The 16,648-nt window shown below is 45.0% G+C and overlaps 2 protein-coding genes across 2 annotated transcripts; both read right to left on the bottom strand.

The window, feature by feature from the left end:
• Window positions 1-1,695: 1,695 nt before the first annotated feature.
• On the bottom strand, window positions 1,696-2,671 carry LOC143402226 (olfactory receptor class A-like protein 1). Its single transcript, XM_076859622.2, has one exon. It carries the CDS (start codon window positions 2,635-2,637, stop codon window positions 1,696-1,698), a length of 942 nt encoding a protein of 313 aa, XP_076715737.2. The 5' UTR covers window positions 2,638-2,671.
• An 11,455-nt stretch (window positions 2,672-14,126) lies between these two features.
• LOC143402225 (putative vomeronasal receptor-like protein 4) lies at window positions 14,127-15,032 on the bottom strand. Its single transcript, XM_076859621.2, has one exon. It carries the CDS (start codon window positions 15,024-15,026, stop codon window positions 14,127-14,129), a length of 900 nt encoding a protein of 299 aa, XP_076715736.2. The 5' UTR covers window positions 15,027-15,032.
• Window positions 15,033-16,648: the final 1,616 nt, after the last annotated feature.

Raw genomic sequence — 16,648 nt, 5'->3', positions numbered from 1 at the left:
GTGAGGCCAGTTTCCTATGTCCCACTCCATCACTCCATTAAATATCCTATTGTCACTAAATATTTCAGTCACCTGGTTCTCTCTTTTTGATGGTTTTCTGCTTATAATTCTAGATGCATTTATATTTTCTCAACTCAAAAGCCAAATTTCAGAAGAAAACAGCATCCTGAGTTTCCAGGGAAGCTCGCTTCAGGCCGACCTTGACTGACTTTTGCTGACAGTCACAAAGCTTCTTTGTACTCACGTGAACACTCTCTGGGTTTGCCATGTTCAGTGACCCGCTCTTCATGACTTAACTGCTTTAATGCCATTCCCACTGGCACTTCCTGGATTCGCATTCTTCCCTTTGGGTCCATCCCCAGTGACCTGTTCAGTGGCGGCTCACTTCACCTTGTTCTCCAGGCCAGATAGCAGGACACGGCTGTCACAGCAGGACCTGGAACTAAAACAGGACATCCCCTGTCTTCAGGTACACTAGAGCTTTATGAAGAGGACAGACTTGATCAATTGGTAGCATGACATAAATACTTTAAGTAGGCTGTTGACATTTAGTATGAACACCATGCGACCAAGCCAGAGGAACAGGCATTCAGCATGGTCACCTGAGAAGGAAAACTCAGACACACCAAAGGACAAAAGAGAGCCACAGGGGAGGTGTCCTGAATGAGGAGGGGAAGGCGCTCTACATCAGTTCTGCTACTTCCTGCTGTGAATGTGAGCAATAGGTAAAGTGACACCACAATTGTCCAATACACGTGATTAAATACCCTACTGGCAGAACTATATAAATGTGTATTTTGGTTGAAGTTTAAGAAAAAGAAGTGCAAGTTCTTCTTGGATTCAGATGCACAGTATTTCATGGAACTCCGGAACAGGGAGAGAGCGCTGGGCTGGGTCAAGGCAAACGCTGTCGTGGAACAAGCCACAGATAGCGCTGAGCATTCATGTTTTACTCATCTGTTAGAAACGTATCCAGATGGTCAGCAAATCAGAAAATGAAGAAAGAGAACCAAGTGCTTAAAGACCACCATCAACCCCCTTGCACACCAAAGAGGCATCTGCTCTTCCAGGCCCTTTGGTATTCTTCCGAGGTTCACGATCTACACAGAACCCAGTTGAGTATATTACTATATTACCTTCAAAGTGCAACTACAATACAATGATTTCCCATTGATTGTGAACACACTGTAGATGGCACTGCATGTCGTCACAGTTTGAACGCATTCTTTCAAATATTTTATCAAATACCTCACCAGGATGAATATTTCTGAATATCTTTAAATAACAAAGAAAACCACCATTTCACAGTATATTTAAGTTTGTTTCTAAAGTAACATTGTAATCTAAAATGATTTTATTCTGTGTGATTCACATTAGCTGTCTGCAAGAAGTGACATTCTTGGTTCAAGAGGTGAATATATTTAGTAAAATTTTTATGATTTTCCAAAATGTTTTTTTTTCTGAATTTTACTAGAAGAAGTGGTGGTAGTGAAAGGACAATCTGAGGACATTGGCCAGTTTCTGAAGGCTGGCAGGAAGGAGAGAGGGAAGATAGCTGGGTCCCGCCAGCTCCCAGTGACCCCTGTCAGCTCGGGGCTGTCCCCCGCTCTGCGGTGTGAGAACACCCCTCTGTGTGACCCAGCTACTCGCACCTGGTTTTACGTCTCATGTGGCAACAGAAAGCTTACGAAAGGATCAACACGATACACATTTTCTCAATGACCCTCTCTGACCCTCTCTGTGACTGAGCATGACACATGCAGCCAGGCGTCTGTCTCTGTGAATCAGCACAAAGGGGCTGATGACGGCATAGCCCAGGGCCAGAAACTCTTCCACACTTGCTGCAGTGGAATCCTTGTGTGAGGAGAAGGCTGTATATAGAGAAAGGAAGCAATCTGCCCAGTAAAAGGAGAGAAAGCAGAGCATCAGAAGGAGAACAGTGTGAGCAGCCTTTATCTCAGGGGGAGTTCTGTGGAGGAGCTTGGAGGTCTGAAGGTGGAGCACCTGCTGGTGGTGCTTGTGGAGGAGGAAGACCATGTAGCCACTGGCCCCGTCCATGGCACCCTGGAACACAGCATCTCGAAGGACCATGAGAGCAGCAAAAATCCAACTGATTATCCAGTTTTCTGATTGGAAATAACAGTAGTTTTCACTTTTAGTAGTTTGTGATGTGTTCATGCTTCTGATATTTTTTATGTAAAATGGTAAACTCATGCTGATCAAGGAATTGAGTATCCAAAAGAAGAGAAAGAAGGGAAGGACGTGCCACGCAGACCTGGGCTGCAGCCTCCCCCACCTGGAGGCTCTGGGGCTGATGGTGATGGCCTGGGCCACCGTGAGGAGACTGGTGGTGCAGATGGACAGGCCGCGGGTCATCCTCTCCAGGTAAACCACCACCTTACAGCCTGCGTCATACAGAAAATTTCTCAAACCCAAAGTGGCTATTGTCTTTCGCATTCCCTTGGAAAGAAGCATGATAATATTTGTAAAAACCAAGTGGATGAGGATGAGGTGTACAGGTTTCTTCTCTCTGTGTCTCAACATGCAGATGTGATTCACACTAACAAAGACGTTTCCCACCAAGCCGGTTCCTGCTAGAGAGACAAAGATGGCTCCCTTGACTAGGTTCAAAGTCATTTCTTACCTCCTAGGCAGAAAAATTTGTATGTTTTAAACACCCTTTTGAAGAAAATAACAGAAATGATGAGAGATACCTATACATATTATTTCATATCATATGAAATTACTGTAGTTTAATGAAAAGCAGGATTGACTGAGGTTTAGGAAAATGTGCCTGGTTTTCGTCAAGGAATGATTCCTTTTCCTGTGGCACTGGGTCACTCCTTGCAGTCTACAGAGGAGTAGTATTCAAAAATCTAAATCTTCAGCATCTTTTTTTTAAACTCCACACAAGAGAAACCAACCTATGCGTTTAAACCCCTAACATCCCATCCATGTCCCCCCTTGGTGTGGCTTCATTAAAACCACAGCTCCCCAACCAGAATCTCCCCGTGTGCATTTTATTCCCTTCTATCAGATTCTCATTATTCAGTTCCAAAGCTGTGTGCTGATGCGGGGCCACCCGCCACCACCCCGCAGTGAGTCAACATCTTGTCACCTTAGCCTCCTCTTCCTACTGCCTCTTACTCTGTTGGACACGCCGTCCTGTCTCTCACTGAGCCGGCCTCACTGTTTCTAGGGTCACATGTCTCTTCCAAGTCTGATTGATCACAGTACATTAATATGTCTGCATGGATCCATTTTACAATGTCCCTGTGATTTCAAGGGTCACAAATGTTCAGTTATTATTTCTATAGCCCATAATGTGAAGTCAAACTGCGCATCTTTTCAGATAAGATCCCAACGGTTAAAGTTCCATCATTCAAAGACGCGAGCAAGTCTCTTCCCCGAGAAATTGCGGTCCTCAGTGGGATGCGGCTGGGGGGGTGGCCCACAACCATACATACACCTCTTCCTGGGCCTTCAGGAGAGGCCCGAGTCCCCACGGATGACCCCAGGGGCCTTTCAGGCAACCTGGGTCAGTCTGGATGTGGCGATGTCTACCAAGGGGGATTCCAACAGCAGGACTGGCTGAGGGTTTGTGCCGTCTGGAGATCAGGCAGTGTGTCAACTGAGAGTCTCCAGTAAAACTTCGACTGTCAAAGTGGTTGGGAGGCCTTTAGCATGAAAAGAAACCACTCAAGTCGGGTCAAGAGGACATTTTACAGCTGCTGCGGGACCTGTGGGAAGCTGACTTGGGTTGATTTTGCAGTCTTCAGTCCCACAGTGGTCAACAACAGGGCTGCTGTGATCTCTGTCTATCTACAACAATTTTCATACCAGCCTGGGTTACAGTTCTTACAGAAAAAGGGAACTCCAAAGGATGCTGTTCCTGAAAGCCCTCTTCCATTCTCCAAAGACCTAAGAAATTTAAAGGAACAATAACAGTAAGTCTAGCCTGGGAATTCCAGATTCATTTTATCTTGAAGGACACTGGCTGTTATGTACACTAGAAACCAGGGCAGGCTGGTGCACACAGAGAAAACCACTTACCTGCACGAAAATTCGAGATTAGTGCTCCTTGCTGCATAACAAAAGAATTGGCATAAAGACTATCGCCTCAATTTATAATAAAAAACAGACAAAAGCATAGCAAGAATACTTAAGGAATTGCAATGTTATACAGTAGTATTTAATCTATCCTCCAACAACAGGCATATAATAAATGCAGTTTATTTGCCCATGCAGTATCATACTTCCTGTGAGAATTGGGTCAGCTTAAACACCATGAAGGATGTCTTCAGTGCAAACACAAAGCTCACAGGGACTTGGAATTACAGGAGAAAACCAGAAGATGTCCTTTTGGAAACACAGCAAGACACTAAAAACCAGGCGCAGACATCACATGTAAGCCAACAATGTTGACAGAGTCATAATGCAGGGTGACAGACACTGAGATTTTCCTAGAGGTGACAGCCATTTTATCTTTATTGAGACACACCCAGGATCTTGTAGATGAATCTGAATCCTATACACTGGGAAATAATAGAAGTTTCAGCATCACTGGAGGAACATTTGCCATGGACCACTTCATCCTCCTGACCAGGTGCACCACACTGAATATCAAAGGAGTGAAGGTCCAAGGATCACAGACCTCTCAGAACTACGCTGTGTCCACTGAACCAGAGGGAGATCTATGCTTCTTAGGAAATGTCACCGGGCACTGTGAGGACACTGGAACCCTCAGGTCCACTCACCTCGGTGGCCGAGCGGCAGACAAGCTCTGCGTTGGTCCTTCTGACAGGGTGCAGCTTCCCAGCTCCTATTTGTACCTTCTGGATTGTGGAGCTCTTGCCACCTACAAATCTCCTCCAAGACTGCAAGTTCCAAAGATATCACTGTCAGGGGGACAAACCCCTGCCGAGCCTCCGTCCCTGAAGTACAGCTTTCCCTCTCCCACTACAATTACTGTTTGTTTGCCTCAGAAGTTACCTCAGTATTAACTAGGGCTTAATTAATTTAGCATAAGGATGTGCACGGAGCCAATTTTCTGCACCTGGTGTTTCTGTATCCCTGACCTCCTTCTCTTCCCAAAGTTACACACTGAGAATCAGAATGAGGTCAGCTTTTGAGAAACAGAAAACATCCATTCCCTCCTTCTTCAAGTCCTTTTTAAAATGTAGGATGTAATAAATAATGGCCCTCAAGTCCATGGACTTGGGCAGGACAGGGTCACCTTGCTCTACCTACACCCACTGAGCCCAGGGTCTTCGTCATAAGTGGTTGCTTTATTACTTATATATTAAGCAATAAACTGGACTCAGAAGCTTAATTGTCTTGTCATACTTTCAAAATTCTAATCCTGCCATTTGAAAAATCCCGGGCAGTTGTGTACTTTATCTATACCCATGGTGGCCTTTCTATCTATTAGTCTAAGGTCAAGGGGCAAATAAATGTAAATTATTGTGGGCACAGGGGGAGATAAGAGGCAAGAGCAGCACTGTTGTTCAGAATGGAGGGCACCGTGGTGCTGGCCTCATGGCCTACCGGTCATTGAACTTCCTCTGTGTCCTGTGTGACTGTGTCCTCAGACATGCATGTTACACAAAAAAGAGGTTAAAACACTTGTCCCCTGAATGCAGTAGCCACCTGAGTCGCATTCTCTGATGTGATTTAGGAAACCCACGCACACATGGGTTGAGCAAATGGCACATAATATATGCAATTGTAAATGAAATTTGAAAAATAATAATTTTCCCAGTACAATAAAGAAGACTTCCATCTGCCACTTTTTTAGAGTGTTTGGGTTAAAATTTGTGAATCATTTTCTGCACCTTACTCATGTTTCCTTTAGCTCATGGAAGAGTTAACTATGAGCTTCCTAGATTCTTTCTCTGACCTTCCCTCCTCGTCCGTGGTGTCGACGGTGTCAGTTGTTGAAGTGCTGTAAGCCGTTTGGGGCGGCTCCTTCCCTTGCTCTGACACCTGCTTGTGTGTCTTCCCACTAGTGGGGACGAGCATCACTCCCTCTTTTGTACCAAGATCTATTCTGTGAACTTCTTCCTCTTAAGAGCCCTGGGCTGGTGAATATCCAAGGATCTAATTTCACTCTTGTATATGTGGATGCCCACTTTTCCTAGCACCAACACCGTGTATTTAAAAAAGGATGAAATCTGGGGCTGGGGATGTGGCTCAAGCGGTAGCGCGCTTGCCTGGAATGCGTGCGGCCCGGGTTCGATCCCCAGCACCACATATAAGGATGTTGTGCCCGCCTATGACTAAAAAATAAATATTAGAATTCTCTCTACCTCTCTCTCTCTCTCTCTCTCTCTCTCTCTCTCTCTCTCTCTCTTTAAAAAAAAAATAAAATAAAAAATAAAAAAGGTTGAAATCTGACAGGCATTTCTGGCTTCTTTGTCAAGTTCACTCAGCGTGTGTCCCCTGCTGTTCCCAGAATCACCGCCGTTTCAAGAGAAGTCGCTGACATCCAGGTGCTACAATCGCGTCGGAGCAAAGCCGGGTGGTATTCAACCCGTGGAAAATGATGTTGATGCTGTCATCCACAGTCCCTCTAATCCAGGTGTGAACCAGTAGTGAAATTCTGGAATAGGTTGAAAATCAAATATTAAATATCATAAAGTTGCTCTCACATTTTATGGGAGCTGAATTAGGAGGAGAGAGAATTGGGCCAAAGAAGAGAGAGAGAAAAAAGAAAAAAGAAAGAACAGCTAAAATGAAAAGAAGAATACACACCATGGTAAAAACGAGAAAAAAAAAGATGAGTGAGGGCTCTGAGGCCGTAGTAAAGTAGGGGGAAAGGGGTAAGAGGACGGGGGTGAAGCTGAGCTGGGAAGATGGAGCAGAGGATGCAGTTGGCACCTCAGAACCCAAGAGATGCCTTCAAATGGACCAGGGTGTGCTGCGGTTCCCAGGGCAACAGCTGTCAGCCTAAGTGGAGGTGGCAAGTGTGTGATCGAAGCTGACATTAGGCCAACCCCATGCCACGTCCCTGGAGGGGCTGTGGACAGACTCCGCCATCCAGGCTGGGAAGAGGCTCCTGGCGATTCCCACGTGGCTGTGCCTGGTTTACGGGAGCATTATATCCATACCTGGCCTTCGGGCTCCTCGGACACAATTATACGCAGAAGGAATTGGGTTTCAATCCCCTTTCTTTTCCTCCCCTCTCCCTCCCCCTCTCTCTCCTCCAGGGTCTTCTTTCCACTTTCTTTCTTTATTTTTATTGGTACTTTCTACATAGACGTAATCAGATGTCCCCTTTGGAAGGTCTGTATATGTCCACGCAGCGACTCTGTTATGATTCCCTTTGGGTTTCTCTCCTTTACCTTCCTCCCTCCCCCCATTCCCCTACTTCCCCTGACCCTCCCTCCCTGATTTCCAGGACACCTGACCCTCCCCCGCGGCCTTCTATCTCCCCCTCAGCTCTGCCCTCCACAGATGAGAGAAGACATCCAGCCTCAACTCTGAGTCTTGTTCGACTGAGCCGGATGCTCTCCCTTCCCACCCCTTTACCAGTCATGCCGGGATTTCATTCTCCTAATTCAGGCTGAGGGAGAATCATTGTGTGTGCACCACACTGCCCAATCCACTCGTCCACTCACAGGCTTCCAGGTTGGATCCATGGTTTGGCTATTGTGAATGGTGCTGCTGGGTGCTGAGAGCCATTAGCCAAGTAGGTATGACAATTTCCTTGCCAGCGTACCCCATGTTGCTTAGAGGAAGGACTCGTGGAAATGGACTTGCCTTGGACATTTGCAGTGACATTGCGTGTATGTTTGAGAAAGGTGACCTTGCTCAAGGACCAGGGCAGATCCAGGTTTAGGGCGGATCAGGGTTTAGGGCTGATCAGGGTTTAGAGCTCTCCTTGGGTTTAGGGCGGATCCAGGTTTAAGGTGTACCCTGCTGGGAATAGGGCGTATCCTACTGCCTCGGGCGTGCCCACTCCTGGAGTTCCCATTGAGTTCTCGCGGGATTCAGAGAGTATTTGGGATTTTCCCCCAGAAGGTGATTGTAGAGTGCCGGTGTGAGTTTGGGAATAAAGAATTGCTGTTTGAATCTACAAAGCTGTGAGTGGCTCATGATTTTGTGCCCAGCCAGACTGCGGCAGCTGGGAACATGGTAATAGCTGGTCGCTCTAGTGTGCTGGTCTGAATTCTTCTGGATAAACACCAAGGAGCTAGGTGGCTGATCATCCGGTGGTTCCATTCAGAGATTTCTAAGGACTCTCCACAGCGCTTTCCAGGGTGGTTGGAGTAATGTGAAGTCCCACCATCAGGGTAAGATAGACCTTCTCCCCACATCCTCACCAGTGTTTATTACCATTTATACACTTGATAATCGCCATCTGACTTGAGTGAATCTAGTTGGTTTTGATTGCATTTCCCTGATAACTAGAAAAGTTAAGCACTTTTTCATCTATTTGTTGTCCATTTTGTTTCTTCTTTTGAGAAATCTCAGTTCTTTTTAGTTCTTTTGCCCGTTTATTCTTTGGATCATTTGTGTTTTGTCATCAAACTTTTTTAGATCTTTATCTATTCTGCATATTAACACCTGTCGGAGGAGTCGCTGGAACGACGCCCCCCCCCATTCTTCACGCCCTTAATGGGTTCTTTGTGCAGAAGCTGTTTAACTTGATGGCACGCCACTGTCTGAGTCTTGGCTTGATTTCTTGGGTTTGAGGCATCTCGTTGAGGAGTTGGGGCCAGCGCCTGTAGGATGGAGTATTGACCCTAGGTTTTCTAGCAGTCGCCAGGTTTCTGGTCTGATTTCTAAGCTTTGGTGCATTTTGCTTTGACATTTGAGAGAGGGAGAAACTGGGACCTACCTTCACTCTTGTATACATGCAGACCCACTTCTCCTAGCACCAGCGCCGTTTATTAATAAAAGGGTGTCCCACAGAGATCTGTGGCTTCTTTGTCAAGATCAGACAGTGGCAAGGGGTGTCCCTGTGTCTTGTGTTCCTGTGGAACCCCATTCTCCTGCTGCTTGCTCGGCCTGCATCTCAAGGCCTACACCAAAGACAAGGGCAACAGGGCTCCTCCCGGGGTGGTTCCTGGCTTGAGAGGACGAGCTCTTGGCGGGCGGGCGCTGTCCCCACCTCCAGAACAGCAGAGCAGTGCCGCAGCTTTCCCACTGTGAGACTCAGACACCCTCCCTGGAGCCCGTGTGCTCCCTCCAGGGACCTCATAGTGACCGCCTCCTCCGTGGGCCAGCGGTGCTTTCCCAGAGCTGACCGCTGGCCTCAGGGCTTTTGGATTCACACTGATTCATGACCCCTACCTCCTGCCTGTTGGATCCAGCCTCCTCTCCGATGCACAGGCTCCCGACTCCATCCCTCTGTGGTCTCAACTTCCTTATCCCCTGGCCTCACCGGCTCCTCTGTCGGTGCTGCCCTCCCCCTCACTGCTGGTGCCTCCCTATGGAATCGGGGTTATTTCCACGTTCAGTTTCTGACGTCTGTGACTCGTGGATCTCTCTATGTTGACAGTTCAGTCTTAAGCTTAGTGGGTTCCCCCAGTTGCTCACCTCACTGAGAAGCCGTCTTCTAGCTTTTAAGTCGGGTGTTGAGGAAGGGCTGGGGCTGCACCCTCCTCCCTCCGCCCTTCCCTGGCTCCTCATGTCTCTGTGTCTCCGTCTGACTCTGCTACTGGGCTTTAGCAGAAGACAGATGGGTCTTTATGAAAGACTGTGGATCATCACATCCCGGTGGAGGTAAGAACCGAAAGGCTTGCAGCAGACATCGTTCTTCATTTTTGCAAAGTGAAACAGACTCTGGCACCTAGTACTGAAGCTGCTGCAGCCTGGAAGGTGCCTTTTTCTTGACCGCTGCCCACGAGGCACATGGGAAGCAGTCAGCCTGTCTGGGTGCACATTTAGGAGTGGATCACCTCTCCAGTCGTGTGTCATATTTCCACTTATTTGGCTTTTTTGTCATTTTATCTCTCTTTATCCCACTGCTCCTTTCCTCTGGTGGCATAATGGTGACTGGGCCTCTGGTGGCATTAGGGTGACTGAGCCTCTGGTGGCATTAGGGTGACTGGGCCTCTGGTGGCATTATGGTGACTGGGCCTCTGGTGGCATTATGGTGACTGGGCCTCTGGAGAGAAAAATTCAGCAGGAATTAAGAGAGATAAAGAGGAGTCAGGGAACCGTGGCTTGTGCTTCTAGACCTGCGTGTTTCCGGACGCCCCAGTCTGTGAGAGGAACCCCGTGCAAATGTTCTAAACCATCCTGTGCCCCAGAGGCTCCTTTTACATAGGAGAGGCAGCAGGCAGCAAGACCGGGCAGGACTGGCCCACGGCAGTCCAGGTGGGAGGGCCTGGACCTGGGACAGGAGGGCGTGGACACTAGGCTCTGCAGTGTCCTCCTGTGACTGCCCTGCAGGTCACGAGCACTGGCCAGCTCCCCCACTTCAGTGAGCACTGGGGTGATACTTGTCTCTCTGGGTGACCAGCCCCTCTCTCCATGTACCATTATTTACTGAGCTTGAATATTCTCTTTACCTGTCTCAGGAACAGCCGGTGATCCTTTCCCACTTTGCAGTGAAAACCAATCACACTGTTGTAATATCATTTGTTTGGAAACAGCATGGAGTCCCACGGTAGTCATTTTTTCCTTATTGTGACCTAAATACCTGACAAGAACAAGTTAGATTGATTGTATATCCTCTTCTGAAAAGTGTCTGTTCAGGACCTTGGCCCATTTATTGATTTGTGTATGTGTGTGTGTGCTTAGCTTTTTAAATTTTTTAAAATATTTTTTTAGTTGTTAATGGACCTTTATTTTATTTATTGGTATGTGTGCCGAAAATCAAACCCAGTGCCTCACACATGCTAGGCAAGCGCTCTACCACTGAGACACTTTTTGAAATTAGTGCTCTATCTGATGTGTAAAGGGTAAAAGGTTTGTTCCCAGGATGTAGGCTCTCTATTCACCTCACAGATTGTTTCTTTTGCTGAGAAGAAACTTTTTAGTTTGAGTGCATCCCATTCATTGATTCTTGGTTTTAATACTTGTGCCTCAGGAGTCTTATTAAGGAAGCTGGGGCCTAATCCCACATGATGAAGATTAGGGCCTACTTTTTCTTCTATTAGATACAGGGTCTCTGGTTTAATTCCTAGGTCTTTGATCCACCTTGAGTTGAGTTTTGTGCATGGTGAGAGATAGGGGTTTAATTTCATTTTGTTGCATATGGATTTCCAGTTTTCCCAGCACCATTTGTTGAAGAGGCTATCTTTTCTCCAATGCATGTTTTTGGCTCCTTTGTCTAATATAAGCTAATTGTAGTTTTGTGGGTTAGTCTCTGTGTCCTCTATTCTGTACCATTGGTCTACCAATCTGTTTTGGTGCCAATACCATGCTGTTTTTGTTACTATTTTTCTGTAATATAGTTAAAGGTCTAGTATAGTGATGTCGCCTGATTCACTCTTCCTGCTAATGATTGCTTTAGCTATTCTGGGTCTCTTATTTTTCCAGATAAATTTCATGATTATTTTTCTATTTCTATGAGGAATGCCATTGGGATTTTGATCAGAATTGCATTAAATCTGTATAGTGCTTTTGGTAGTATGGTCATTTTGATAATGTTAATTCTGCCTATCCAAGAGCAAGGTAGATCTTGAAGGTCTTCTTTGGTTTCTTTCTTTAGGGGTCTGTAATTTTCATTGTATTGATCTTTCACCTCTTTTGTTAAGTTGATTCCCAAGATTTTTTTTTTTGAGGCTATTGTAAAGGGGGTGGTTTTCCTCATTTCCCTCTCTGAGGATTTGTCACTGATGTACAGAAATGCCTTTGATTTATGGATGTTGGTTTTGTATCCTGCTACTTTGCTGAGTTCATCATCGCTAGCAATTAGAGAAATACAAATCAAAACTTCTCTAAGATATCATCTTACTCTAGTCAGAATGGTAGCTATTAAGAAGACATACAACAATAAGTGTTGCAGAGGATGTGGGTAAAAATTATACACTGCTGATGGGACTACAAATTGGTGCAGCCAATCTGGAAAGCAGTATGGAGATTCCTTGGAAAACTGTGAATGGAACCACCAGTTATCCCTCTCCTCGGAGTATACCCAAAGGACTTAAAAACAGCATACTACAGGGACACAGCCTCATCAATGTTTATAGCAGCACAATTCACAATAGCTAAACTGTGGAACCAACCTAGATGCCCTTCAGTAGATGAATGGATTTTTAAAATGTGGCATATATACACAATGAAATATTACTCAGCAATAAAAGAGAATAAAATCACAGCATTTGCAGGTACATGAATGGCATTGGAGAAGATAATGCTAAGTGAAGTTAGTCAATCCCAAAAGAACAAATGCCAAATGTTTTCTTTGATATAAGGAAACTGATTCATAGTGGGGTAGGGAGGGAGAGCAGGGGAGGAACAGATAGAGCAGACTGTGCTGTCTACTTTGTGCACAGAAGCTATTTAGTTTGATGTGGTCCCACTTGGTAATTGGGCCTGTGATTCCTTTGTGTTTGGTGTCATTTCCAAAAACTCACCATCAGAGCCAACAACAAGGAGCCTTTCCCCTACATTGTGCTTCAATAACTCTATGATTTCAGTTCTAATGTACAAATTTTTATTACATTTTAGGTTGATTTAAGTGTAAGATAAAGGCTCAATTTCATGTTTTGCATATGCATACTCAGTTTTCTCATCAGTGTTTATTGAAAAATATGTGAGAATATCTCAGCATTCCAACAAGCTTTGTTGGTTATTTCCCATAAATTAAATTTCAAAGTAGGAACTTCTAGTGTTGAGCTAGAATCTGCAAGCACATTTGGAACCATCTGATCCAAAGGTCCCTTGTACCATGAGGTGCACTTATTCACCGAGTACAAAGCAGCCATGGTTACAATCATGTGAATCATCACAATTGTGTGAGTTACAAAGATCTTTGTCATTGACCAGTTGATCATAATGTCTGCAAAAATGAAGCATATGAGGTTTCCAAGGTCTTGCTTGATCTGTAGGAGTGAATCTCCAGGTTTTGTGAATAGAAATCTGGCTTGAATCACCAGAACAGGGAATTGTGGCTTCTCGACCATTCACATCTTTGAGCCAGTTTGCAGGCCCAGAGATTCCTGAATGATTGGGAGCAGATGCACATAAAGAATGTGGCTAGGCAAAAGAAGGGCACTCTTCCCCAGAGAAACATGCTGTCACTTCCTAGGGTGACAGGTGGTGGGGGAAAATGTACCTTTGGACATTTCAGAGATTTAGGGACTCTGGATATGAACTGACAATTTCTAGAGATTCAATACGTCATTGTGAGCATCAGTCAGAGGGTTGGTGGGTCAGATGAGCAGTTTATCTCAGGTCCAAGGTTTCCTATGTGAAGTCAACAGTCATTTAGGACTCACTGTTGACTTGTAGGTAATACACTGTTTGTGGTTGCTTTCAAGACTTTACTTAATTTTAATTTTAAAAAATTGATTATGATGGGTCTGGATATAAAATTACTGAATTAATTTTATGTATGATCCTCAATTATTTTAAATTTGTAGGTTTGCCTTTTTGATTGTGTTTGGGGAGTGTTCAGCCATCTTTATTTTAAATATTATGCAATTTGATGTAATGTACACTTTTACTTGTTAAAAATAGATCAACATAAGGAATGGCCATTTCCTGGGTATTTAAGTTTGCTTTAACAACAACAAGGTCATCTAAAATATTTTTCATTCTTTACATCTTACACAAATACGTATATCTGCGAGATTGTGTCCTAGATGTGAAATTCTTGGGTCACACTGTGATTAGTAAGTGGTTTTAGGATAACTTTCTAAGTTGTTCTTCTGCATCTTACTAGCAGAAGTGCTGGTAGTGAAAGAGCCATCTCACGTGCCCGAGAACATCAGCCCCTTCCTGAGGGGTGGCAGGAAGGAGAATGGAGAGTTGGCTGGGCCCCTGCAGCTCCCAGTGGTCTCAGGGTCAGCTTGGAACTGTCAACAGCTCTGTGGAATGAGGATGTGCCATTGTGTAAATGGGCTTCTCTTACTGGATTTTTAAACACAGCACCACAAACCTAACAGTAATTTCAAACTTGTTTATGGAAAGTACCAATGAAGTAGATATTTTCTCAATGCCTGTTTCTATGACTGAGCACACCGACACTTAGCCAGGTGTCCATCTCTGTGAATCAGCACCAATGGGCTAAGAATTGCATAACCAAGGGTCAGGATTTCTTGAGCAATTTCTGCTATAGAATCATGGTGTATGAAGAAATTTGAATATAAAGAAATAAAACAGTCTGCCCAATAGAAGAAGAGAAAGCAGAGCATCAGAAGGAGGACACTCTTTGCAGCCTTCATCTCAGGGGGTGTTTTGTGGAGGAGCTTGGAGGTCTGAAGGTAGAGCACCTGCTGGTGGTGCTTGTGGAGGAGGAAGACCATGTAGCCACTGGCCCAGCCCATGGCACCCTGGAACACAGCATCTCGAAGGACCATGAGAGTGAGAAAACTCCATCTGATTATCCCACTTCCTGGTAGAAAATAGCAGTAGTTATCATTTGTACTGATTTCTGATGTGTTCATGCTGCTGATATTTTTGATGTAAAATAGTAGGTTCATGCTTATCAAGGAATTGAGAATCCAACAGAAGAGCAACAAGGGAAGCAGGTGCCATGCAGACCTGGGCTGCAGCCTCCCCCACCTGGAGGCTCTGGGGCTGATGGTGATGGCCTGGACCACTGTGAGGAGACTGGTGGTGCTGATGGACAGGCCCCGGGCCACCCTCTCCAGGTAACCCAGTATCTTACAGCCGACATCATACAGAAAATTCATCAAAGCAAAAGCTGCTAATGTCTTTGGCATTCCCTTGGAAAGAAGCATTATGATATGTATAAAAGTCAGATGAATGAGAATAATGTGTATAGACTTCCTGTCAGAGCCCTTCAAAATGCACATATAATTCAAAGAAACAAAGATGTTCCCCACAATGCCCAGGCCTGTTAGAATGACAAAAATTGTTCTCTTGACAAGATTCAAAACCATGACTTATTTCAGTCAGGAAAAAAAAAACTTAGATGCAGTGGACTCCTTTTTGAGGAAAGCCGTAATAACAATCATATGTACTGCAATATCATTTTATATCCTAGCAAATTTCTCCTGTAAACGGGACAGTCAGGAAACATGCCACAGTGCCTACTTTTCCCCAGGGGTATTCCTTTTTCTGTGGCACTCTTAGGGGTAACTCTAGGTAATCATCAGCCCCATCTTGAGTAAAGATATTCAGAAATCTAAATTTCCAACCTAGATTTTGAGACTTCATATTGGCAAAGCCAATCTACTTCAAAAGCTTGCACTTCCATCCTGCGTGAACTAAATCCACACTCCCCACACTGGAAATTCTCTCTGGTTTTCTTTTCATTTATATTCTTATCATCAAATTCCAGAAGATTTGATTTCATGCTTTTGGAAGGAACGGTCTTCCTTCTCCACATCCCACCTAGAGACACAAAAATAGGTTACTTGGAGTTCTTTACCGTCTCATAAACTCAAACATGCCTCCATTCCCTCATTATTGTCTCCTAGCGCATTGACTAATTCTCTCTCTCATTTTGGGGAGCACAACATTCCCAGCTTTACTTTCTGCTTACAAGGTATTTCATCATAGAAACTTAATAGTTTGTAACTTCTAAATTTTAAATTGATTCTGTAATTTCAAAGTTTTCAAATATTGAGGGTTTTTGTAGTCGTCAACATAAGTCAAACTGCGTAACTTCTCTAGACAGCATCCAACACTTAAAGTTGAATCAGCCAAAGACATTTAGGCAATGACTGTCTTTCCCTGAGAAAATCAGGTAACCCAGGGATGCAGCCAGGGAGGGAGCCCAGAGGAACCATGGAACCAGGGAATCTCCCTCTGAGGGTCTTTTGGAGAGCGCTGAGTTCCCACCTTGACCTCAGGCGACTGTCAGGGCAGTCTGCGTCAGCTCTGGATGTGGTGATATTTATCAAAGGAAGATACCTTTGGGTGACCTTGGGCTGCATGTTGTCATGCGATGAGGGCAGTTTACGAACTAGGAATCTCCACTAAAGACGTCTAGCGGCAAAGTAGGTTGGGATATGTTTGACCTGAAAAGAAATCATCCAAGCAGGGATCAGGAGGGCATTTACAGTTGCTGCGAACTTCGGGGAAAACAGATTGTGGTCAAGTCTGCAGCTGGCTTTACCTGTCCCTTTTTTTTTATGCTGGTCAACTATAGGTCCATCCACCCATGATGATTTTTACACGAGCCTGGTGTAAATTTTCTACCAGAAAGGGGATGATGACAAACCATGTCCCTGGATGCCCCGATTCTATTTCTAATAACATTAGTGAAGTTGTGAGAGCAAGGGGCAGAAAAACAGGTCTGGGAAGTCCAGACACATATTACCTCGGAGGACAGTGGCTTCTCCTTATGTACACTGTGAACCAGATTGAGTTAGTGTTATCCAGAGAAAACTGGGTCCTTGCATGTACACCAGGATGTGTTTTTCCCTGTGGCACTTATGCAAACTGAAGGAGCTGATCCTGACACTGTCCCTGCTTCTGCAGCCTCACCTGTGACACTTCTCTAGTGGTCACTGGTGCAAACCAGGGCCAGGGTGAAAGGCACAGGTGACTCACCTGT

The sequence above is a fragment of the Callospermophilus lateralis genome, chromosome 6 (genome assembly GCF_048772815.1).
Source record: "Callospermophilus lateralis isolate mCalLat2 chromosome 6, mCalLat2.hap1, whole genome shotgun sequence".
In the NCBI taxonomy this organism is placed as follows: domain Eukaryota; kingdom Metazoa; phylum Chordata; class Mammalia; order Rodentia; family Sciuridae; genus Callospermophilus; species Callospermophilus lateralis.
Note: the sequence above shows the minus strand (reverse complement) of the source record. Positions and strands in the feature narration are given on the sequence as shown.